The sequence below is a fragment of the Phyllostomus hastatus genome, unplaced genomic scaffold (assembly GCF_019186645.2).
Source record: "Phyllostomus hastatus isolate PE091 unplaced genomic scaffold, TTU_PhHast_1.1 phas_scaffold_78, whole genome shotgun sequence".
Lineage (NCBI taxonomy): Eukaryota > Metazoa > Chordata > Mammalia > Chiroptera > Phyllostomidae > Phyllostomus > Phyllostomus hastatus.
The window spans coordinates 71906115-71933073 of NW_025334041.1; the positions used below are offsets into that span (position 1 = coordinate 71906115).

The 26959-nt window shown below is 36.1% G+C and overlaps 1 protein-coding gene and 1 pseudogene across 3 annotated transcripts in view; one reads left to right on the plus strand and one right to left on the minus strand.

Moving 5' to 3' along the window:
• Positions 1-26959, plus strand: part of LOC123811973 (charged multivesicular body protein 3) — a 101820-nt gene that overhangs the window by 47093 nt on the left and 27768 nt on the right. For all 3 annotated transcript variants that reach the window (XM_045828533.1, XM_045828531.1, XM_045828532.1), the window contains 2 exons: positions 11629-11689; positions 21462-21641. In XM_045828533.1, the coding sequence (XP_045684489.1) occupies positions 11629-11689; positions 21462-21641 (241 nt within the window). The remainder of the gene's footprint in view (positions 1-11628; positions 11690-21461; positions 21642-26959) is intronic.
• On the minus strand, positions 2143-2877 carry LOC123812095 (annotated as a pseudogene).

Genomic DNA, 26959 nt, shown 5'->3' on the forward strand with positions numbered 1-26959 from the left:
GGCAGCCACCCAAATGCTCTCTGTATCCATGATTTGTCTCTGTCCTTCTTGTTTACTTATTTTGTTTTTTAGATTCAATATTTGATAGATTTGTATTTGTTGCCATTTTATTGTTCATAGTTTTGATCTTTTTCTTAAATAAGTCCCTTTAACATTTCATATAATAATGCTTGGTGATGATGAACTCCTTTACTTTTTTCTTGCCTGGGAATTTGTTTATCTTTTCTTCTATTCTAAATGAATCTTTGCTGGGTAGAGTAATCTTGGTTGTAAGTCCCTGCTTTTCATGACTTTGAATACTTCTTGCCAATCCCTTCTAGCCTGCGAAGTTTCTTTTGAGAAATCAGCTGACAGTCTTATGGGAACTCTCCCGCGTTTTTTGGACCATGAGACACACCTAGGTTTTAGAGGAGGAAAACGGAAAATTTTTTTGAAGGAAAAAACGTGGTGAAATATTTGATAACATAAATAACATAATACTTCACTAATGTAAATGTAAACAGAACTCAACAGCAGCATTAACAACCATTATTCCTCCTAAATTGGGGGGGATAGTGCATTTTATAGTCTGAAAAATATGGTAATTTATTTTCTCTTGCTGCTTTTAAGATTCTCTTTTTATATTTAACCTTTGGCATTTTAATTATGATGTGTCTTGGAATGGGCCTCTTTGCATCCATCTTATTTGGGACTCTCTGTACCTCCTGCACTTGCATGTCCATTTCCTTCACCAAATTAGGGAAGTTTTTTTTTTCCATTGTTTTTTCTAATAGATTCCCAATTTCTTACTCTTTCTCTTTGTGTTGTTCTGATTGGTTGTTTTTTGCTTTCTTATATTCCATATCATTGATAGGATTCTTGGCTGTATCCACTCTACTATTGTTTCCCTGTAAATTGTTCTTTATTTCAACTAGTGTATCCTTCATTTGCACTGGACCTTTTTTATGCTATTGAGGTCCTCACTAAGTTCCTTTAGCATCCTTATATCCAGTGTTTTGAGCTCTTCGTCTGATAGATTGGTTATCTCAACTTCATTTAGTTCTTTTTCTGGAGTTTTGATCTGTTCTTTCATTTGGACCATGTTTCTTTGTCTCCTCATTTTGGAATCTTCCCTTTGTTTTTATGTATTAGGTAGAGTTGCTTTGGCTCTGTGTCTTGGTAGTGTGGCCTAATGAAGTAGGTGTTCTGTAGGATCCAGTGGCACAGCCTCCTCTTTCACCCAGGGGTAGTTTAGGTGCACCCTTTGTGTGAGCTGAATACACCCTCCTCTTGTAGTTGAGCCTTGGTTGTTATTGGCAGATCAATAGGAGGGATTAACCCAGGCCAGTGAGCTGCAAGGATTGTTTGTGAATAGCTATTCATATGGAAAAGCAGCTTGGGTGAGCCCATAAATTGGGTGGGTGGAGTCTCAGGGAATCTCCAAGGCAGGTCAAACAAGTGTTAGGTAGATTGAAGGAGTCTCAGATATGGTGCCAGCTTGCCACCTCTGGGGGAAAGTGTCTCATAAAGGGACAATGGCCTCTGCTCGCCTTAATACCAGATATTCCAGTTGTTCCCTGTATACAACTGGTGCCTTACAAGTTGCACCCCCAGTGCTAGAGCTCAGAGGCATGAGTTTTAGTAGGTGAGTCCATGTGTGGGTTCTTTAAGAGGAACTGCTTGGGACTGTGGAAGTTTTTTCCACTGACTCAATCCCCACTGGTTTTTTGCAGCCAGAAGTTGTGGAGACTTATTTTCCTGGCACTAGAACCCTGGGCTTGGGGGCCTGTTGTTGGGCTTGGACTCCTTGCTCCAGAGATACTCCTTCTGAATTTTTATCTACCACATGTGGATGAGGTGCCAGCCCGTTCCGTGTCTGTGCCCCTCCTATCAGTTTGCGTGGATGTGGTTTCTTTCTATAGTTGTGAGACTTCCATTCAGCTTGATTTCTAATGGTTCTGAGTGATGGTTCTATATTTTAGTTGTAATTTTGATGTATTTGTGGTAAGAGGCAAACCATGTCTGCCTATACCACCATTTGACCGGAAGTCCCTAAGTATTTTTATGATCAAATTCTAAAAGTACTCTTTAGTCCAAAGTAAACTTGGTACTCCCAAGATTTAAAAAAAAATTTGTATTGATATTTACACAGTAAATGTAATTTCAATAACTGAGTTATTTCTCACCAGTGAAAGGTGTGCTTTTCTTTATCCTTGGGCGTCTCGAATCATCTGATGTTGACAGACTCCCTGAACTGTGTTTCCATTTTTTTTGTTCTTCAATTTTGGCTTGCTTAGAAAACTATGGCCTGACTGGGGCTCTCAGGAGCAGTTATCTTCCCCCTTCATCTCCACTTTCTTCTACTTCTTCAACTTCTTCTAGTTCAGGAATTTCTTTCTTTCTTTCTTTCTTTCTTTCTTTCTTTCTTTCTTTCTTTCTTTCTTTCTTTCTTTCTTTCTTTCTTTCTTTCTTTTTCCTTCCTTCCCCTCCCTTCCTTCCTTCCTTCCTTCCTTCTTTGGTGGTTCATATTTTTCAGGCGTATTTTTTAGGACAGGTATAATTTAAGTGTCTTCCCACATTCATAACACATAGATTTATCAAAATAGTTTTATTCAGATGAATTCAGCTGCTCTTCAGTTGTTAATAGCAATGCTTGCTTTTATCACCCCACCAAATATTTGTTGTTTGTTGCTCTAGTATAGTTTTGTGCAGTCTTTATCCAAAAAATAAAATAAATGCAATCCCTTTACTCTTCCTGCTATTTTTATGTTTCATTATGGTAACCTTTACAACTTTGCCATACTTGAAAAATGTCTGGTATAAGACATTGTTTGTCAGAGAAAAGGACAAGTTGGATATATACACTGTGGTTTTACTTGGGGCCAATCCACCACTCATTTCTTCAGGTGGGGCTGACCAAGAGAACAGAAAAGCTGGAGCCCTCAGCCCAGCTGGGACTCAGCCCTGATTGTCCTTGCCCCTGCAGCAGCTTTGGCCTCACAAGCGCTGGAAAGAGTCAAGCACTGCAGATGAGAAAGTAGCAGCAACAGTGCCTCTTCCTGGCTCTCCTGGTCATTTTTAATGTACCTTTTTGAGGAACTCACAGTAGTTTCACCATTTTGTAGTCCTACCAGCAATGTATAAGTAAGTGTTCAGTTATGAAATGGAATCATAATTTGGGTTCACCATTTAACCGTTTTGAAGTTTTGAGTGTTTGTCTAACAGAGAACATGACAGTGGCATCTAAAACAATTTTTTAAAAATATTGTCAATGAATGTTTTCAATATTACATAATAGAATTTTAAAATATTTCTTTCAAAGATGACTTAAAGCAGTGTATGAACTTGGTGTTTTTATAATTCTTTAAAAATTTTATTAAAAGTATTTCTTGAAATAGGTTATATTTGTACATGTAAAATTCAAAAAGCAGCAAAGTGTACCCTAATTAGAGTAAAAAGTAAATCTCCCTTTTCACACCTGTGAATTATTTAATTTCCATCCTTGAAAGTAGTCTCATTTCTTGTGTATTGTCCCATTGATAGTCTATAATGCATGAACATACAAATATCTTTCTATCTCTCCCTTTTTCTACCTCCTTCTCTTCCTCCCCTCCTCTTCTCCTTCCCTCTTTTCTCTCCCTCGTTTTCTGTAGTTTTCTCCCTTTAATATATGTAATGTCATTCTCTATATATTTATTACCTTGCTATTTTCGCTTATATTTTGAGAATTAATTCCAATGGTAGTCCTTATTGTGTTGCCTTCTTTTAGTTAGAGCATATTGTCCATTTATGGAAATTTCCTAATATGTTTAATAGTCCCCTATTGATATATATTTTGGTAATTCCTAGTTTTGCTACTGCAAACAGTGCAATGCTGAATTTTTACAAAAGTCATTTCTCCTTTGTCTTCTGTTGTCTTAGATTGAATACTCACCCTTAAGGAGTGTGAGCAGTTAAATACTATAATGATTAACTTTAAAAGAACCATTTCTTAATGAATTTTCTTTCAAGCTTCTAGATTCATTTAATCTCATAACCTCAAAAGTAACTATAATCATAAATAGATGTAATAAGGTAGTTTCTTATTTCTTTGAATTAGACTTTTCTCAATACTGATAAACATGTATAACCAAATATGGAAGGAAATACATTGGATGCCGAGATTGATATAACACTATAGCAACTAATTTAAAGTTCTGTCTTTCATGAGAACAGATAGATTTTACTCTCTTTTATTAATATTAATAAAAGTTTTAATCTAACCTACATGGTAAAAGTGTGTTATCGTAATACTTCTTATATCTGAGGAGTACCATGTTGAAGGATTATGGTATTAAAATATGCTTAAATGCACTGGTTCATTCTGCTTCATTGTAAGGTTTAAATTTGAATTGTGAAACTTATCCTAGGCATTGTTTCTAGAATTCTAGTAACTGCTACAGTTTGGTACTCCTCATAAGTGTGTTGTTTCCGATAGATTGGCTATCCTCAGCAATTGAAAGCAGAAAGAACAGGAGGCGATCAGTACTTTTCCATGAAAACAAAAATCTAAATTAAATTTATATTTAGCTATATATGAAACAGGGTTAGGAATAACTCACCACCTTATAATTCACTGCTTTATATATAATAGGTGATATATACATTTTTATAATCCTGAATTAAAATAGCTTTACCCATCAGAGTTACTAGTTCAAACAAAAAGTATTTAACTAAATCCATTTTTTTTACCCCATCCCTTAGTTTGTAGTGAAGGATATTTTCTTTTGTTTAGTCCCTTACTGGCTTTTGTTTTTACTCAACACAAAATGCCACAGCCCCTCTCCGACCTGGATAGTAGATAGTAGTATGTTGTTCCCTTTAGATCTCTTCAGGTCTCTGCTCAAAAGTCACCTTAGCAGTTGAACTTTCTTTTATCATCCAATGTAAAATAGTAGTCTTTCCCCAACTGCCCTCCTCCTATTTTCCTTGCTTTATTTTTCTCCCTAACACTCATTTTTGACCTATTATACATTGTGTTTATTTGCTTGTCTTTTTTTTATTAGAATGTAAGTTCTTAAGGTAGTCTTTCTTTTGTCTCCTAGCATATGAAACAGCATTTGGCATATAGCAGATGCTCAGTAAACATTTGAATGAACGTATGAGCCTTGGATTTCCTTTCCTGCCATTTCTAAGAGTTCTTGTTAGATTATAGCATTGCCTTCAAATTTCTTCATATATCACCTGAAAGAATTTTGAGTACTTACATATTATCTTATATAGTTGTAAATCAATATTTTATATTTTTATCATAAGTTTAAATACTGGCATAGGATGTAATTTTTGACACACAGTAAATACTGTTGTGTTGAAATAAAATTGTTGTGTCAGTCTTTTAAAAGTATCACAGCGATTCAGTTCCCATCGATATTTATTTAAAATAATACATGCACAGGCTCTTATGTATAATTGGATATTTTTAATTATTTTTCTCCTCAAAAGGTGGATTTCCGTGGATTTCCATGGATTTCCATGATAATACTTTTATGCTTGAAATAATTTAGTAATCATCTTATTATTCTTAAAATAAAAATATGCACATATCTTTTATTATAAAAACACTCAAAACTAGGAATAGAAGGAACTTTCTTAACATGATAAAGGGCATTTGTGAAAAACTACAGCTCACATTATACTAAATTGTGAAAGACTAAAAGCTTTTCTGTAAGATTAGGAACAAGACAGATACCTTGTTTTGCCACTACTATTCAACATTGTGCTAGAAGTCCTAGCCAGAGCAATTGGGCAAGAAAAAGAAATAGAAGGCATCTACTTTGAAAAGGAAGAAGTAAAACTGTATATTTAAAAATGACATGATTCCATATACAGAAAACTCCAAAGACTTCTCAAGCACACAGAAACCTAGTTATGCCCTAACCAGCATGACTCAGTTGATTGGGCATCATCCCACAAAGTGAAAGGTTGCCAGTTCAGTTCCCAGTGAGGGCACATACCTGGCTTGCAGATCCAGTCCCCAGATAGAGCATGTACATGAACTGATCAATGTTTCTTTCCCACATCAATGATGTGCGAAGTGAAGTTGCAGGGTTTCATGTTAAACATAAAAAAAATCAGTTTTTTGTACATTAGCAATGACAAGTTTAAAAAAGAAATAAGGAATAAATTTAACCAAAGAAGCAAAACATTTGTACACTGAAAACTAAAACTGAAAGAAAAGAAAGAAATTTCAAGTTTATGGATTGCAAGACTTAGTATTGTTAAGTTGGAAATAACACCATGATCTTTAGATTCAGTGCCATGGCTATCAAGATTCCAAATGCTTTTCTTGCAGAAATAGAAAAATTTGATCTTCAAATTTATATGAAATACAATGAACTCCAAATAGCCAACATAGCACTGAAAATGAAAAACAAATTTGGAGAACTCCCAGGCATATAGGCCTATAAAGTAGAATTGAGAGTCCAGACCCATACATGCATGGCTATTTGATTTTTTACAAAGGTGCAAGACCATCCAGTGAAGGTAGGATAATCTCGTCAATAAATGGTGTTGGGACAAGTGGATATTCACATGCAAAGGAATGAAGCTGGATTTCTACCTCACCTTATGTACAGAAATTAACTCAGAATGGACCAAAGACATAAATTCAAAGTCTTTGACATAAAAGCATAAACTCTTGGGAAAAAACCTAGGGCTAAGTCTTCATTACCTCCTATCTGACTATGGATTCTTAGATGTGACACCAAAAGCACAAGCCACAGAATTAAAAACAAATTAGAATTCATCATAATTAAAAGATGTATATCAGATAGCATTATCAAGAAAGTGAAAAGATAACTTAGAGAATGGGAAAAATTTGCAAATTATATATCTGATAAGATTCTAACAGGAGAATATGTAAAGAACTCACACAACAACAAAAACAGCTGAACTTAAGACTATAGAAAAAATGAACAGATATTTCTTCAAAGGAGATGTACAAATAGTCAACAGCACACAAAAGATATTCAGCTTCACTGGTCATTAAGTAAATGAAAATTAAACCACAACCTGCTTAACAGGTCCAGCAGATTGACTATAATAAAAAAATAATGGAAGATAACAAGTGTTGGCAAGGATATGGAGAAAAAACCCCTGTACATTGCTGGTGGGACTAGAAATTGGTGCAGTCTCTTTGAAAACCAGTTTTGGAGTTCCTCAAAAACATAAACACAGAATTACCATATGACCCAGAAATTTCACTCATAGGTATACTTGTATATCCAAAAGAATTGAAAATAGGTACTCATACTTGTATACAAATGTTCACAGTGGCATTGTTCACAGTATTGAAAAGATGGAAACCACCCAAATGTCTATTAACAGATGAATGGATAAACAAGTTATGGTATATACATACTTCAGCCATAAAAAGGACAAATATTGATACATGTTACAACATGGATGAGCCTCAAAAATATATTAAGTGATAGAAGCCAGACAAAAGGCCACATATGTTATGATTTCTTTTATATGAAATACTCAAAATAAGAAGGTCAAAAGAGAGAGAAAGTCACTTAGTGATTGCAAAGGAATAGGGGAAATGGGACATAGACTATTTAAAAGCATAGTGTTCTCTTCTGACATGTTGAAAAAGTTTTGAGAATAGGGAGAGTCGGTGATTGCAGAACATTGTGAAGACCCTAAATGTTGCTGAATTGTGCTCTTTAATGACTAATTGTGTTATGTGAAATTTCACTTAAAAATGTATATATACCGCCCTGGCCATTGTGGCTCAGCTGATTGGAGCATCATCCTATAACCAGTTGTGGGTTTGGTTCCTGGTCAGGGCACATACCTAGGTTGCGGATTCAATCCCCAGTCCGGGTGGGTACAGTCCCCAGTCCAGGTGCATACAGGAGGAAACCAATGGATGAAGTTTCTCTCTCTCTCTCCCTCTCTCTAAAAGCAATGAAAAAATGTCCTCAGGTAAGGATTTTTAAAAATAAATTAAAAAATGTATATATACCTAACATTAAATTTTTTCCTTTTTATTAATATATTTTATTGATTATGCTATTACAGTTGTCCCATTTTCCCCCTTCACTCTTCTCCACCCTGTACACCCTCTCCCACCCACATTCCCCCCCTTTAGTTCATGTCCATGTGTCATAAGTTCTTTAGCTTCTACATTTCCCATACTATTCTTGCCCTCCTCCTGTCTATTTTCTACCTACCATTTATGATACTTATTCTCTGTACCTTTTCCCCCTCTCTCCTCCTCCCACTCCCCTGTTGCTAACCCTCCATGTGATCTCCCTTTCTGTGGTTCTGTTCCTGTTCTAGTTGTTTGCTTAGTTTCTTTTGGTTTTGCTTTAGCTGTGGTTGTTAATAATTGTGAGTTTGCTGTCCTTTTACTATACATGTTTTTTTATCTTTTCTTAGATAAGTCCCTTTAACATTTCATAAAATAAGAGCTTGGTGATGATGAACTCCTTTCACTTGACCTTATCTGAGAAGCACTTTATCTGCCCTTCCATTCTAAATGAAAGCTTTGCTGGATAGAGCAATCTTGGATGTAGGTCCTTGCCTTTCATGACTTGGAATACTTCTTTGCAGCCCCTTCTTGCCTGTAAGGTCTCTTTTGAGAAATCAGCTGACAGTCTGATGGGAACTCCTTTGTAGGTTACTGTCTCCTTATCTCTTGCTGCTTCTAGGATTCTTTCCTTCATTTTTACCTTGGCTAATATAATTATGATGTGCCTTGGTGTGTTCCTTCTTGGATCCAACTTCTTTGGGACTCTCTGAGCTTCCTGGACTTCCTGGAAGTCTATTTCCTTTGCCAGAATGGGGAAGTTTTCCTTTATTATTTGTTCAAATATGTTTTCAATTTCTGGCTCTTCCTCTTCCCCTTCTGGTACCCCTATAACTCAGATGTTGGAGTGTTTCAAGATGTCCTGGAGGTTTCTAAGCTTCTCCTCATTTTTTTGAATTCTTATTTCTCCATTCTTTCCTGTTTGGTTGTTTCTTTCTTACCTCTGGTCCACTCTATTGTTTTGAGTCCCAGTTTCCTTCCCATCACTATTGGTTCCTTGTGCATTTTCCTTCATTTTTCTTATCGTAGCTTGCATTTGTTCATCTAATTTGTGACCAAAAATGAACCAATTCTGTGAGCATCCTGATCACCAGTGTTTTGAACTGTGCATCTGATAGGTTGACTATCTCTCGGTCACTTAAAATGATGGGTTCTGGGGCTTTGATTTGTTCTTCTGTTTGAGCCCTCTCTCTCTTTTTTTTCGGGGGGGGTCTGGTTGCACCTGTTAGAGTGAGGGGCGGAGCCTTAGGTGTTCACCAGGGCAGGGCACCCCAGTCGGTGGGTTGTGATGTTGTATGTGGGGGCGGAGTTGAGAGGGAACAATGGCAGTTGCTCCGTTCTCCATGGGGCCTCAGTCGCCTCTGCTGCTTCCCCCAAGCAAACTGGGCCCCTCTGATGCCAGTTCCCATGTGGGTGGGCTTGTGCTCGCTAGGGGACCCTCCAAGAACCTCCCCTGTGAGGCTGGGTGTCTCTCCGTGTGCCTCAACTGCCACAGGTGACCTCAATCAGTGTCCCAAGGCTCTATTTCCCAGCACTGGGATCCTGGGTTGTGAGCACTGCCTTGCTTTACAATTGCTGCCTCACTGGGTCTGCCAGTTGCCGGTTGCCACCCCTGGGCCAGCGTCTGCCAGCTGCTGCCTGCACACTCAGGGTCCACCCGCTGCGGTCTTGCGCACCCTGGATGCCTTACATGCTCTCAGATGCCTTACCTGCCGGTCCCACCACTCTCTGCTCTCCATGCCTTGACCTGCGCCTGGCTGCTCATCTCCGCCCCTCCTACCGGTCTGGATGCACGGGTCTAATTCAACTTCTTGGTTGTCCGACTTCCATTCAGTCAGTTTTCTGTCATTTCTGGATGTTATTCTGTTTCTAAATTGTTGTTGTCCCTATTTTGGTTGTGCGTGGAGGTACAGTGCATCCACCTGTGCCTCCATCTTGGCCAGAAGCAATCTAACATTAAATTTTTTTAAAATTGTATAACCAAACATCTTTAAGTACCTTAATATGTCTTCTGGGTGGAGTTATTATACTTGTTGCATAATAAATGTTTACAGGTTTTGTTAAATAATGACCAATTAAATGATTAAAAGTCAAATTTATTGGAAATACATCTTCTCTTAGTAGTATGGGTTTTTTATGCCATTTAGTTCATGTATCCATGAATGAAAGCTAAGGGGTTCAACTTCAATTTTATTCCTGTTTTATTTTATTATTATTTTTTTAACCTTAAATCACAACCATTGTTTATTATCAAGGTGAACCTGATTCTCACGATGGGCTTTTTGGTATGATTTCTGGTAGTGATCATGGGCACCAGGATCTCCACATTTTTGGGTTTGCAGCCAAGGAGGTTAGATACCAGGATGGTCTGGTCATACTGGATGAGAATGTCTTTGATCTCCTTCTTGGAATCCTTTCCACATATTTTTGGCAATAGGCCACCAGGGCTTTGAAGGTAGACTGGCAGATTGCATAAGTCTGGGCCATGTGACACATACTTCTCATGGACACAAAGCCAGCTATCGTTCCTTGCCCAGAAGCAGAATAGGTTCCTGTAGCTTGTATTGCAGTGTGTGGATCATGTCCAGGGAGCACCCCTTCATCGAATGAGGCAGTTGCCCCATTTGTAGTGTACCACCGCTCTGGCAGTTTTCTTGTGTCCTAACACATGCACCAACTGCAGAGGAGCCTTGGGTAGCATGGCTGCAGGTGTACACGAGATACTTGCATAGTGAGACACTGCAACCAGAAAAAAGTCCTAGTTTATGTTTTTTAGACTCAGGCTGAGAAACATTGTTAATATAAATAAGTTGGTTGTAATGGACATTTTGTTATATCATTGTCGCTCAGTTCTTTCAATTTCTGTGCCATATACCAAAAAGCACATAGTGAGTTAGTGTAAAATTTAGTTTTAATGATTTATCAGTTGATAACTCACATTTCCTTTCAATTTTTTGAAATTGGAAAACACTTCATACTTGCATAAGAGTTTGGAAACTATTAGTCAGTCATTCACTAGTTTCTCCACCATACCAGTATTTCCAGTTGTCCTTTTATTTATTGCTCTAAGGATTTTGCCTCTCAAGGAACTATATCAAAGTAATAAGAGACAAAAATAGAGGAATATCTTTCTTTTGTGCAATGAAAAAGCATTGTTAAAAGGGAGAAGGAAAAGGTGAACTCTTATGACAGAGAGCAGTTTTTGAAATAATTACCTGTGAGAGTTGGAAAATCTTCCTGTACCCTTAAAACGTGTCTATACCCGTGTAACTCTTGAAATATCTTTCTGTACCTGCAGGGTACTGAACTCTCTGAGATCTTGTATAAAATGATTTTTACTGCCTGCCTTCAGATAAGAAGGCAGATAAGAAGACAGAATCTTTGAATAACTTGGGACTTCTAGGTACTGTGATTAAATATATGAAAGAATGGAATTTGCCCTAAAGCTCTGTTTTGAAAATAGCCTTATTTATTTGGTGCCTGGAATAAATGTAGAATTAATATAAAATTCTTTAAAATTTGGTGAATTAGGAAATTGGCTTCTCTCATAATTCCTTTTCTAAAATCTTTCCCAGGTCAATGAGTGGTCACTGAAGATAAGAAAGGAAATGAGAGTTGTTGACAGGCAAATAAGAGGTAAATTACCATTTTATGTCTCCTGTTCTTCACTCTCTTGGTGTATTTTGCATTAGTTCATAAAAATAAGCTGCTTCTACATATCGTAAGACATAGTTGATCCTTACATTGTTTATAACTGTCCTAGTTATTTTGCTTTCTAATCATTATAAGAAAAACTGGACTCTAATGAACTGAAACTTTGTATTTTGTTAGAACTAAATCTTTGTCTGACTGGAATTCAATTATTCAAGGGAGAAGAGCCATGTTCATTCATTTGTGATTTTCTAGAACCCAGGTTAGTGTTGGAAATGAAGCAGGTGCTCACATACTGTGGTGGACAGAATAATGGCCTCCCAAAGATGTCCACATCCTAATCCCCAGAACCTATGAATATGTTACCTTACATGGCAAAAGGGGGTGTGCAGATGTGATTAAATTGAAGATCTTGAAGTTGGGAGATAATCCTGGGTTATCTGGCTGGTTCCATTGTAACCACAAAGGTCCTTATAAGAGGGAGGCAATATATTGGGGAAAAGTGAGTGCAAAGGAGATGTGACCACAGCACCAGATATGGGAATAATGTGTTTTGAACATGGAGGAAGAGGGCCATGTGCTAAAGAACGCAGTTGTCCTTTGGAAGCTGGAAAAGACAGGGAAGTGTATTCTTCCCTGAAGCCTCCAGAAGAAACACAGTCCTTCCAACACATTGATTTTCAGACTCTGACCACCAGAATTATAAAAGAATAAATACGTTGTTTTAAGCTATTAAAAATGAAGAACTAAAGAAACCTCTTCCAACTTACAAACAAATGATTTTATAGAATTCAGATTAAATAAACTGTACATAAGTAAGAAATGCACTTCCATTTTCACTACCCTGTCTACTTTAGCCTAGCTGTAAATTGAGAAAAAATGTATTTTGAAGTAAAGTTAATTGTTGTAAATTACCACATAAAATTGAGGTGATTTTTATGCTCAATTGCTCAATTGTCTAGAGTATTGTCCCAATATGCAAGGTTGCAGGTTTGATCCCTGGTCAGGACACATACAAGAACCAATCAGTGAATGCATAAATAAGTGGAACAACAAATCAGTTTGCCTCTCTCAAATCAATTAGAAAATTAAGGTGAGTTGCAAAGAGATAATGTTTAAAACTTTTATGATTTTTGCCACTTTCATCCTTGGAGAAAAATTAATACTGTAAAGAAATCCCAGTATTACTTCCTTAAAAAAAAGGAATTGGACAGGGGAATTCCATTCCCAGCCATAATGGAGTAAGGGTTTCAGACTTGCACTACCATTGTAAATAAAGAAAGAACTGGACAAAGTCTATGAAACATCTGTTTGCATACATTGAACAACTGGCAGTGTAGAATTTTGATTCCTGAGAGTAGGGAAACAAAGGGAGAGAGCCCTTACATGTTCTTGATTTTCTACCTGGAGAAACTTTCTGGATCATACAGATTACATGGAAGGGGATTCCAGGCAGAACATGGTGATCTCATTGAGTTGAGGAAACAGATCAGGGAGGCTGCTGTGGCTGCAATTTGTGGGGCAGAGTATCAGAGAGAAGGGCATTGCCCAGAGAAAACGCTCCAGATATCTACATGGGGTCCCATTGAATCTTCAGCTGAATACTAAGCTGTGCATACTTAGAATGAGATTTCAGGGGATTGGACAAAGAACAAATTGTGAGGACTGAATAACTACTAGGAAGCTATAAGCTAAACAATTTCCAGTGCTAACAGCTGAAAGATGGTAGAATTCTGATCCTACACAGTTATGAGGTGTTGAACATCAGGGACATTCAGAAGAGACCCCAGAAGGGTCATGCCTTAATATTAAGGCTAAAGTAGGCCTAGATTGAAGGCCACTGTACCTCCACACCAACAGAGCTCAAAATCGGGTCTTAAAAGCTGATCTGCAGGCAGTTTAACTGTCTTCCAAAATAAAGCCGAATGCTCTTCAAAAGAACAAAAAATTTAGACATTCAAGAATTAATGGAAAAGCAGAAAAGTGGGATCCAAAATCAGAAAAATGAGGAAATATAAACAGACCCAGAAAAGAAACAGATGATCAAAAACAGACAAGGATTCCAGACAGCTATTTTAAATATCTTGAGGAACTCAAGGGAAAATATGAACATAATAATAAGAGATAAGAAGAAGACATAGAAGAGGGCAAAATGGAACTTCTAGATATGAAAAGTCTGAAATAAAGTAAAATAAAAACCGCTGAATGGGTTTAATAAGCAAAATTAGACGCTACAGCAAACAAGATCAGTGAAATTGAAGATAGCAAAACTATAGAGAGAAAAAAACGTTTTAAAACTGAACAGAGCATCAGTGACCTGTAGAATAATATCAGATGGTCTAACATGTAATTTCAGCCTCAGGATAAGAATCAGGAAAAGATCAGATAAAGTGATAGCTAATGAAAACTGCAAAACCACAGGTACAAGGAATTCTTCGAACAGGATTAACACAAACCCATACCAAGACATATCACAATCAAATTACTGAAAGTTAATAAAGAGACAACACAGTCTGAGGAAAAAGACATTTAATAAGAAAACAATAAGAATAATTAAAGATTTCTTGTCAGAAACAGTGCAACATCTTTAATATGATAAAAGGAAAAAACCCACATTATTCTAGAATTTCATATCCAATGAAAATAGCGTTCAAAGGTGAAGGTAAAGATATTTTCATATGCAAGCCAAGTGAAGTTGTTGCCAGCAGATCTACAGTACAAGAAATTTTAAAGAAAGTTGTAAGCTGAAGGAAAATTATACCAGGTACAAATCTAGGTCTACCCAGGGGATGAAGCATGCTGGAAATAGTAAGTATATAAATAAATATAAATAATTTTCTTCTCTTTTTAAAATTTCTTTGAAAAATTATTGACTTTAAAGTAGAAATAATAATATGGGGCTTACAACATGTGAAGAAGTAAACTTTATGACAATAGCACAAACAGTTGATTGGTGTTATTTTAGAAACTTTCTAAGTTCAGTTAGTGTCTAAAAAGCCATGTTTTATTCCTGCTCATTGTATACCTTCTCACATCTGTACCTCACTTATCTTCTTAAATGATCTTCAAACCCTTTCTCCTTATGGTATTTCCTGTTATTTCTCATACATCGCAGTTTATTAGTTAACTCTAAAATGGTATCAGAAAAAGGTTATGGGTTTTGGAGTTTTAATACTACGAGGTTTAAACCCTGTCTTTGCTATCAGTTAGTCATCTATCCATATTAAAATTCTTTAAATCTCATGGAATTGTTGTGACAATTAAATCTACAAATGTGTATAAAGTGTTTAGGACAATGCCTGTCATATGGTAGGGAGTTTACTATATTGATGCTGACACACACAAAAAAGTACTTTAGACAAAATACAGATACTTTGAGAAAAACTTTGAGATAATGTGATGGCTTTAAATGTTACTTACATATGAGTATCATAGAAACACTTTTAACCCCTTTCAGCTGGGTTTTTTAAGAAATTTGTTTATTGGTGTTAGAGAAAGGAGAAAGGATGGGGGAAGGGAGGGGGAGAGAGAGAGAAATATCGATTTGTTCTACTTATTTATGAATTCTTTGGTTGCTTCTTGTATGTGCCCTGACCAGAGATTGAACCCACAACCAGGGCATATTAAGATGATACTCTAACCAACTGAGCTACCTGGCCAGGGCCGTTTAGTTTTATATTAGCAATCACAATGACTGGATTTATATATATATAAATATATATGTATTTTTATATATATATATATATATATATATGTATTTATATATATATATATATATATATATATATATATATATATATATATACTTACACAAAAACAAGTACCTGCAATACCCTGATTTTAGAAGTCAGGATATTGGTTACTCTTGTTGGGAGCATGGCAAGTTGAGAGGGACATAAAGAGAGATTATGGCATGTTGATAATGTTCTTTTAATCTGGCTCCTAGTTACATGGGTGTGTTTAATTTGTGAACATTTGTATAGCTCTACAGTTTTATGTACTTTTTTGTAAGTATGATATACTTCTAAAAAGTTTAAAGAGAAAAACAACTTCAGTAAAGCAAAGTATAACTACAGGTCCTTCTCATGTCATGAAAGACTCATGGTAGCTTTCAGTCAAATGTAACATATTCAGAGCACTCATGATAGTTAATATTGGAGTAAATTTAGGTCATTTTGCCCATCTCAAAGGAACGTTGTTAGCTTGCTTCTCCCCTCCCCATAACTATAATAAACATATTGATGTGGAGAAATACAAATAAGAGCCAAAATTGCTCTGAAAGCATACCATCCAGAAAGAACATTTTGGTGATCATCCTTCAAGATATATTTCTATCTATAGTTGTAGTTAAATTACACACAAACACTTGTTAATAAATGGATTATAACATTGTTGCTGCTTTCTTTGTCTCTTATAGTAAAATATACATGACATAAAGTTGACTCTTTTAACCATTATTAAGTATACAGTTCAATAACATTAACTCTATTCACATTGCTGTATAACCATCATCACTATTCATCTTCAGAACTAATCCTTCATTCCATACTGAAACTCTGTACCATTAAACAATAACTCTACATTTCTCCCTCTCCCCCTTTCCCTGGTAATCACTGTTTTACTTTCTGTCTCTGTGTATAATTTGACAGTTCTAGGGACCTTGTATTAGTGGAATCAAACACTATTTTTTTTCTTTGCATCTGTGTTGTTTTACTTACAATAATGCTTTTAAGATTCAACCATGTTATAACATATATCAGAATTTCCTTTTTAAGACTGAATAATATTCTTTTGTGTGTATAAACCTCATTTTGTTTGTTCTTCTATCAGTGGACATTTGGGTTGTTTTACCTTTGGTCTGTTGTGATTGGGCTGTTACAAACATGAGTGTACAAAATCTGTTTGAGTACCTGCTTTAAATTCTTGTGTCTGTATACCCAGAAGTGTAACTCATGGGTCAAATGGTAATTCTGTATTTAAATTTTGAGAAACCATCATGGTGTTTTCCACAGGACTACATTATTTCACATCTTTAACATCAAGGACTAAGATGCAAAGCAACCACATATAAAGGAGAATATAGAAAGGTCACTGTGCATGCCCAGGGAAACATGCTGACTCTGAAAAGACCTGAGAAGTCTTTAAGTTTATACCTTAAGCTGATTTTCAGCAGAGACACCATACAACAATAAAAATAAAAATGAAAAAAAACAAACAAACAGCAAATCCTGGGGAAGTGGGAGAATCTGATTTCCAGAGTTATCATGTGGTGATTCAAATCTTCATTTTCAACAACAATAAAAGAATCACAAGACATACAAAGAAATAGAAATTATTGCCCATTCAACAGAAAATATTCCTGAGAAAGACGAGATGACAGATTTACTAAAAAAAAAAAAAAGACTTTAAACAACAATCTTAAAGGTGTGTAAAGTAAGATATGGAGGCAGTCAAGGAAATTATATATGAACAAAATGGGAATATCAATAAAGAGATAGAAAGGAACAATAATTGAAATGAAAAATTGGATAGAGTTGTTTAAAAACAGATTTGAGCAGTCAGAAGAATCTAAACTTGAAAAATAGTACAATTGAAACAGTCGACTCTGATGAACAGAAGGAAAAATTTTGAAATAAACAGAGCCAAAGGGACCTGTGGGACACCATTAAATACCCAAATGTACATATTGTGGGAGTTCCAGAAGAAAAATAGAAAGGGGCAGAGAGATTATTTTAAGAAATAATGACAGACATTTCCTGGGTTTTATGAAAAATATGAATATAATCATCCAAGAAACTGTACACACTCCTAAGTAGGATAAATTCAGAGACCTATGTCTGGGCACATTCTAATCAAACTATAGAAAGACAAAGAGAATATTTAAAGCAGCAAGAAACAATTTGTCACATACAAAGGATCCTTTATAAGATTTTTAGCAGATTTCTCATGAGAAATGTTGAGGGCTGGAAGGCAGTGGGTTGATACATTCAAATACAGGAAAAAAAAGTCTTATCAATCAACAGTCCTATCTCTAGCAAAATGAGAGAGAAATTCATTCCCACATAAACAAAAGCTCAGGGAGCTTGTTACTACTAGACTTCCCTGGCAAGAAATGCTAAAGGATATCTTTCAGGTTGAAGTGAAAGGACAATAGACAGTAACTTGAAGCCACATGAAAAAACAAAAAAACAAAACAAGAAAAATATGTATCTGGTAAGGGTAAATACATGGGCAATTACAAAAACTAGTATTGTAACTTTGGTTTGTAACTCCATTTTTTATTTTCTATGTGATTTGGGAGACTTGTGCATTAAAAATTATGAGTCTTATGCTTTTGAACACAGTGCATAAAGGTATACTTTTATGACATAAATAACTGAATGGGCCTGAGGACAGAGTTCTATAGAAGTAAACTTTTTGTATGCTGTTGAAGTTAAGCTCATATAAATTCAAATTAGGGTTATACCTTTAGGATATTAAGTGTAATCCTCATGTTAACCACAAAAAATAGCTATAGATTATACACAAAAACAAATGAGAAGGGACTTGAACAGTTTCACTATAAAAAAGAAGCAAGTAAACACAAAAGAAGACATTAATACAGGAAATTTAAGCCAAAAAAAAATACGAAGGTCTGCAGAAAAAAATGACAAAATGGCAGAAGTAAGTCCTTCCTTATCAGTTATGACATTAAATGTGAATGAATTAAACTGTGCAATTAAAAGAGCTTGGCAGAATGGATTTTTTTTAAAAAGACCCTATTATGCTATCTAGAAGAGACTCACTTTATTTTTTTCCAATTTATTTCATTTATTTATTTGTTTTTTAAATCCTCATCCAAGGATGTGGTTATTTATTTTAAGGGGGTGGGAAGAAACATCAGTGTAAGAGAGAAATATTGATTGCTTGCCTTCCATACACACCCTGACCAAGGATTGAATCTGCAACCTAGGTATGTGCTGTGACCAGAGATTGAACCCACAGTCTTTTGGTACACAGGAGGACACTCTAAGCAACTGAGCCACCAGATCAGGGCTAGAAGAGATTTGCTTTAGATCCAAAGATACAAATTAGTTGAAAGTGGAAGGACAGGAAAAAAGATATTCCATGGAAATAGTAACCAAAAGAGTAGAGGTGGCTATACTAATATAAGACAAATCTTTAAATCAAAAAAGATTTTAAGAGTCAAAGAAGGACATTATATGTTAACAACAATGTAATACAATGGGAAAATAACAATTACATGCATGTATTCATCTAATAACAAATCATCAAAATATTTATGAAGCAAAAATTGACAGAATTAAAAGGAGAAGTAGTTCTACCATAATAGTTGGAGACTTTAATAACCCAGTCTCAAAAGCAGATAATAACAACCAGACAGAGTAAATAAAGAAATAGAGGACTTGAACCACACAATAAATCAACTAGCTCTAATAAACATAAAGAGAATTTCTACCCTTAAACAATAAAATACACATTCTTCTCAAGTGCACATGGGACATTTTCCAGGATAGACCAAAATGTTAGGCCAAAAATCAAGTCTCAAGCATTTTTAAACAATAGATATCATATAAGGTGTCATCTTTGACCATATGGTGGTTGGTTAGAAATCAGTAACAACATTGGAAATTTCACAAGTATGTAGATATTAAACAGTGTTACACAACAAAAAATCACAAGGGGAATTAGAACATACTTAGAGGTGAGTGAAACCCACAACACAATATCCCAATTAAAATTTATGGGATGCAGCAAAAGCAGTGCTCAGAGTGAAATTATAGCTGTAGCTGTAAAAAACACATCGAAAAAGAAGATGTCAAATCAACAACCTAAACTTTACAATTTAGATTAGAAAAAGAAGAGCAAACTCAACCTAAAGCTAACAGTAGAAAGGAAATAATGGAGATTAGAGCAGAAATAAACAAAATGGAAAATAGAAGAACAATTAGAGAAAAGTCAAAACTGAATTCTTCAAAATGATCAATAAAAAAATTGATGAACCTTTAGCTAGATTAAGACTCAAACTCCTAAAATCAAATGAAAAAGGGAGCATTACTAATGATTCTACAGAAATTAAAAAAAAATACTATAAGGAAGCACAGTGAACAGTTGTATCGCACACCAGCAAACTGGAAATAAAACAAATTCCTAGAAACATAAAATCTGTGAAGGCTGAAACAAGGAAAAAAAACTAAAGAGATCAGTTATCAAAAATCTGACAAAAGAAATGCTGTAGACCTGATGATCGCTCTAAAAATCACTGGTGATTTCTACCAAACATTTAAAGAACTAACAGCAATTCTTCTCAAACTTTTACCAAAATAAAAACAACAAAAAAAACTGAAGTGAAGGGGCTATTGGAGTGGAATGGATGCATTTTGCATGTAAGAAGGACATAAATTTGGGAGGGCCAGAGATAGAATGATATGGACTAAATGTGTGTTTCTCCCAAATTTTATATGTTGAAGCCCTAATCCCAATGTGTTAGTAGTATTTGGAGGTGAGATCTTTAGGAGGTAATTAGGTCGTATGGGGATAGCCCTCATTAATGGGATTAGTTCCCTGATAAGAAGAGACACAACAGATGATCTCTCTCTGGCCATATGAGGATCCAGCAATAGGCCTTCCATTTACAAACCAAGAAGTTGGTTTTTACCAGGAAACTAATTGGTTTTGGGTACCTTGATCTTAGACTTCCTAGCCTCCAGAACTATGAGAAATAAATTTATGTTGTTTAAGCCACCCAGTCCATGGTGAAATAAACATATACACAAAAGATTTGAAATCAAGGTCTCAAAAAGATATTTATATGCTCAAATTTATAACAGCATTATTCACATTAACTAAGGTGCTCACTTTGGCAGCACATATACACAGTAGCTAAGAGTTAGAAACAACCCAGGTGGCCAATGATAGATGAATGGATAGACAAAATTTGGTATATACATGCAATGGAATATTATTTAGTCTTAAGAAGGAAACTGATGTGTGCTGTAATGTGGATGAACATTGAGGGCATTATACTAAATGAAATAAGCCAGTCTCATATAAAAAAATAAATATTGTATGATTCCTCTTATATAAGGTATCTAGAATAGTCAAATTCATAATGACAGAAAGTAGAAAAGTGGTTGCCATGGGCTGGTGGAAGGAGGAAATGGGGAGTTATTGTTAAATGGGTTTGAGTTTCAGTTTAAAACTGGAGGTGGATGGGGGTGGATGTGATGGGTCACAAAAGTACTAATATACTTGATACCACTGAACTGAGTACTTAAAATGGTTAAGATGGTATAAAAATAATCTTGATGGTTCATAAAACACATATACATATCTTAACACTACTTGATGCTGTTATGATATTTTTAATAAGCTCGGTATTCCTTAAGTTGCACGTTTTTATAAGTCATTAGTGACTACAGAGATTGTGCTCCCACAATTGTGGCAATACTACTTACTGATTATTAGAGCAAGCTCTGGAATGCATTTTGCAGAGTTAAAGTTCCTTAGTACCAATAAAAACAAACATTAGGAAGAGTCTGCCAAAGCAGTTTTGAAATTTTGTCTTAGTATAATAAGATATATTTTTATTTCTAATGTTTTACCTGTAAAGAACAAAAATTGTGGATATCCTCCTTCCCACCTGTTTTCGTATTTAACAGACATATTTAGATCGCACTAAGAACAGATTTGAGTACCAGTACATCTCCTGATTTGCCCTTAATTTTTTGATGTTTTGTGTTGTGCTTTAAACTAGATATTCAAAGAGAAGAAGAAAAAGTGAAACGGTCTGTGAAAGATGCTGCCAAGAAGGGTCAGAAAGATGTCTGTGTGGTTCTGGCCAAGGAGATGATCAGGTCAAGGAAGGCTGTAAGCAAGCTCTATGCATCCAAAGCTCACATGAACTCTGTGCTCATGGGCATGAAGAACCAGCTGGGTAAGATGGCCATTATCTTACAGCCACCTAATTAATACAGATGCTCTTGCTATTATCAGTACTGGTTTCATGAATAGGAAGAACAGTCTTGGCTCTGATTTTTTTTTTTTACCATCTTACTTTGGGTATTATACAAAATGCAAAATATTACTATCATTATTTTATTATTTATTTTCTTTTGCCCTTGTTGTTGAAATAATGGCAAAATCTATACATAAAGCTGCTTGATTTAAAAGTTAGAATGTATTTCCTCATTTGAACAGTTACAGAGTGACTTGAGAGTTGAGTCATAGGTTAAATTTTATATCCAGTTGGTTTCTGTTCTTTGTTAATTTCTGTTAAATGAAGTAGTCCTAATTCAGAATTACAGTTGTTGAGAATGGCAGCAAGTGACTACCATAAATTTAGGCTGAATATGCACTCAGAAATTATGGAGAAATTTTTCACTGAAGAGTATTTTCAACTCTGTCAGACACTACATTCAGTTAGAAGACTAAATGTTTCAATTTAAAAGCTGGTGCCAAGTTAGTACCTAATCCATTATTTGGTTGTATTTAGTTGTGAAGGTATTGCTTTATGTTCAGTTTTCATTTAACACTTGGATATGGTTTTCAAATATGTGTAATAATTAATATATTATCAGTTTCTTTCTCCAGATACTGAAGAAAATAATCATGCATTAGGAAAGAGTAAAAATATGACAAACTGTATCACATCTTCTTAACTTTAAAAGAAACTATTATTTCAGCCCTAGAGTAATGTATTTAGGCTCTTTAAATACTGGACATATCACTTAGCTATAAGCCTTTTCAACAAGCCAAGTATTCAGTACCATGAAGAAATAGTTTAATCTTATCTGTCATTTTGAAAGCTTAAGTAAATACTCTGACATTTTACAGCCAGCTTTGAAAGTTTCTTGTTCGTCCCCTATTGTTTTTATTCTCTGTTTTTTGTGCAGCATACTGAAAAGATGCATGCATGGTCAGTTGACCATGAGAAACTTACTAAATTTTCACTATTTTCTTTACTAAATCAACATCAGAAAACATTGCTTATTTCTGCTTTTTTTGCCTACATGAATAAATCACTGTATACACAGTCTCTTTTTGCCTCCAATTGCAGAGATAAAAGTACATAGGATAATACAGTAGATGCTTATGTACCTATCACCCAGAACCAATACAATTTGATATTTTGTTATATTTACCTCAATTTTTATATTATAAAATAAATAAAACATTTTTACTAAACTTGAAGCTCCTTTAATATGTTCCATCCCCAGTTCCATCCCCTTCTCTCTCAATCCCCAGAGGAAACCAATATCACAAATCTTAAAATTTGTATAAATGGCATTACACTATACATACTGTTCTGTGCCTTTTTCTCATTTATCATTATACTTTTGAAATACACTCATTATGATAAATATACATTTTAACTAGTGGATGGTATTCTATCACATGGATATATCATCTCATTTTTCTTTCCCCCATTGATGGACGTTTAGGCTATTTTCAGTTTTTGCTAATAGTAACAGTGCTGCTCTGAATGTCTGTTCGCTGTTGCACATGTGTAATGGTTCCTTCAGGACAGTTATATACTCAGAAGTGGAATAGCTGGATTTAAATTATTCTAGAAGTGTAAAATGGCTCTCCAAAGAGGTTTTATTAATTTATATTTCCACCAGCAGCAGGTGAGAGTTCTTTTTTCCTTCTTTTTTTAAAAAATATTTTATTTATTTATTTTTAGAGAGAGGGGAAGGGAAGGCAAAAGAGAGGAAGAGAAACATCAATGTGTGGTTGCTTCTCATACGCCCCCTACTGGGGACCTGGCTTGCACCTCAGGCATGTGCCCTGAATGGGAATCAAACTGGTGACCCTTTGGTTCTCAGGCTAGCACTCAATCCACTGAGCCACACCAGCCAGGGCCCTTATCTTTTGATATCATCAGACTTCTTAAGTTTTGAGAAGTGTTAATGTTATTTTAACATTCCTTTGGGAGCTAGTGAACTTGATCACTCTCTTCTGTTCACCTTTTCTCCCTTTGTTCTGATTCCAAAAAACCTTTTCAAGCAATTATAGCTCACAAATAATCATCAATTTACATGAAAAAAATCTTTTCTCCCATAACACGTACTTTCAGTAGTAAACATAACAAAAGCTCTCTATGTACTGCACATAAGGCAAGAACCTGTTATCCTTTAAATATACCTTTGTAACAATATATAATGTTGTTTCAAATATATATTATTTTGTGGCTTTATTATAACTGAAAAGTAAAATACCTACCTTTGGGTCTTTAAAGCTTTTTTTTAAGCTTTTTTTTTAATTTATTTTTAGAGAGGGAAGAGGGAGAAAGAAAGAGAGAGAAACATCAATGTGTGGTTGCTGGGGGTCATGGCCTGCAACCCAGGCATGTACCCTGACTGGGAATTGAACCTGCGACACTTTGGTTCATAGCCCATGCTCAATCCACTGAGCTATGCCAGCCAGGGCTTACCTTTGGATCTTTAAATGTTAGGAAAGAAGGGGAAGGGCTTAGCTAAAGAACAAGTATAGGACTTCCCACCAAGATGGAGGCGTAGGTAGACACACTGTGCCTCCTCACACAACCAAAAGAAGAACAACAAATTTAAAAACAAAAAACAACCAGGACTGACAGAAAATCAAACTGTCTGGAAGTCTGACAACCAAGCAGTTAAAGAAGAAACATTCATACAGACCAGTAGGCGGGGCAGAGACAGGCAGAGAGGACTCGCAGTAAAGTGGTGGCTGGCGGATGGCTGGCAGATCTGGCGAGGCAGTGGCTGGAGGACCAGGGCAGGCAGGGCAGCGGCTGGCAGAGCGGGCAGTCCCACATTCATGTGCAGGTAAACCAGGAGGAACAACTCAGGAGCGAGACAGACTGTGCAACCCAGGGTTCCAGTGCAGGGAAATAAAGCCTCAAACTTCTGAAAACACCTGTGGGGGTTGAGGCAGCAGTGGGAGAAACTCCCAGCCTCACAGGAGAGTTCGTTGGAGAGACCCACAGGGCCCTAGAATGTACACAAACCCACCCACCCGGGAATCGGGACCAGAAGGGCCAAATTTGCTTGTGGGTAGCTGGGGAAGTGACTGAAAACCAGCAGAGAGAGGAGCGAGCTGCATTGTTCCCTCTCAACCCCCTCCCCTACAGACAGTGTCACAACATAGCATCGTGGGTTGTCCTGCCCTAGTGAACACCTAAGGCTCCACCCCTTACTACATAATAGGCTCACTGAGAAATAATAATAATAATAATAATAATAATACCCAAATGTAAGAACAGATCAAAGCTCCAGAAAAAATATAACTAAGCAACAAAGAGATAACCAACCGATCAGATACACAGTTCAAAATACTGTTAATCAGGATGCTCACAGAATTGGTTGAATATGGTTGCAAATTAGAGGAAAAAATGAAGGCTATGCTAAGTGAAATAAAGGAAAATGTACAGGGAACCAACGGCAATGGGAAGGAAACCGGGACTTAAATCACTGGTGTGGATCAGAAGAAAGAAACATTCAACCAGAACAGAAGAAACAAGAATTCAAAAAATTGAGGAGAGGCTTAGAAACCTCCAGGACATCTTTAAACTTTCCAACATCCAAATTGTAGGGGTGCCAGAAGGAGAAGAGGAAGAGCAACACATTGAAAACTTACTTGAAAACATAATGAAGGAGAACTTCACCGATCTGGCAAAGGAAATAGACTCCCAGGAAGTCCAGGAAGCTCAGAGTCCCAAAGAAGGTGGACCCAAGGAGGAACACACAAAGGCACATCATAATTAAATTAACCAAGATGAAAAATAAAGAGAGAATCTTAAAATGAGACACTTAGCTACAAAGGAGTGCCCATAAGACCTTCAACTGATTTTTCAAAAGAAACCTTGCAGGCAAAAAGGGGCAGGAAAGAAGTATTCGAAGTCATAAAAGGCAAAAACCGTCATCCAAGAGTGCTCTGTTCAGCACAGCTATTATTTAGAATGGAAGGGCAGATAAAGTGCTTCTCAGATAAGGTCAAGTTAAAGGAGTTCATCATCACCAAGCCCTTATTATATGAAATCTTAAAGGGACTTATCTAAGAAAAAGAAGATAAAAAACTGTGAACAGTAAAATGACAACAAACTCACAATTATTAACAACCGTACCTAAAACAAAAAAACAAAAAGCAAACAACTAGAACAGGAACAGAATCACAGAAATGGAGATCACATGGAGGGATATCAGAGGGGGAGTGGGTGGGGAGAGAGGGGAAAAGGTACAGAAAATAAGCAGCATAAATGGTAGGTAGAAAATAGAGAGGGGGAGGTTAAGAATAGTATAGGAAATGTAGCAACCAAAGAACTTATATGTATGACCCATGGACATGAACTAAATGGGGGGGGGCAGGGATATGGGTAGGAGGGGGTACACAGGCCAGAGGGGAATAAAGGGTGGGGGGGAATGAGACAACTGTAATAGCATAATCAGTAAAATATATTTTTTAAAAAAGAACAAGTATAAATGACCCGTGGACATGAACAACAGGGTGGGGGTTGACTGTGGAAGGTGGGAAGGAAGGGCAGGGCAGGGCAGAGCAACAGGGGAAATCGGGACAATTGTAATAGAACAACAGTAAAAGAAAGTCCTGTAAGGCTCTCTGTTCCAGAACTTCTTTTCTGTTCTTTTCTTACTTCATATACATCCCCAGTTACTCCCTGTATTTTCCTCTGGGGAGCCAAGGCAGCATACAGTGTCAGTAAATGTTTCACATGGATTTCTAAAAGACAAGGGTTCTAACCCTTCTATTCTTTGGTCTTTCAGTTTGATCATTTAATTTGTTAACTTTCCTATTTTGTGTTTTGGAGACTAATAATAGTACCTTCCTCGGGTAGTTGTGAGGCTCAATCCAGTGCCTGATACATGGTAATTGCTATATACTGTAGGTTCTAAATATTATTACTGTCATCATCAATTTAGTCTTTGCTTTCTATTTTCTGAGAAATTTCCTCAACTCTATATCCATTTGTTCTCTTGAATTCTTTATTTTGGCCATCTTAATTTTTATTTCCAGGAAAGAGTTCTCTGATAGTTCCTTTAAAAAAATTCCATTCTTATTTCATGAATGCAGTATTGTCCCTTACTGATAGTATGTTTTTGAAATTTTTTTGTTCCTTGCATTGGTTCTCAGAGCTCTGTCTCCCCACCATCTCCTTTCCTACCTCTCTTCTTTTTTAAGCAAGAAAGAGAGAAAGGAAGGGAAGAGACCAGGGTGAATGTGGGAGGCTGGATTAAGTATAGGCCTCATAAGAACCTTCTA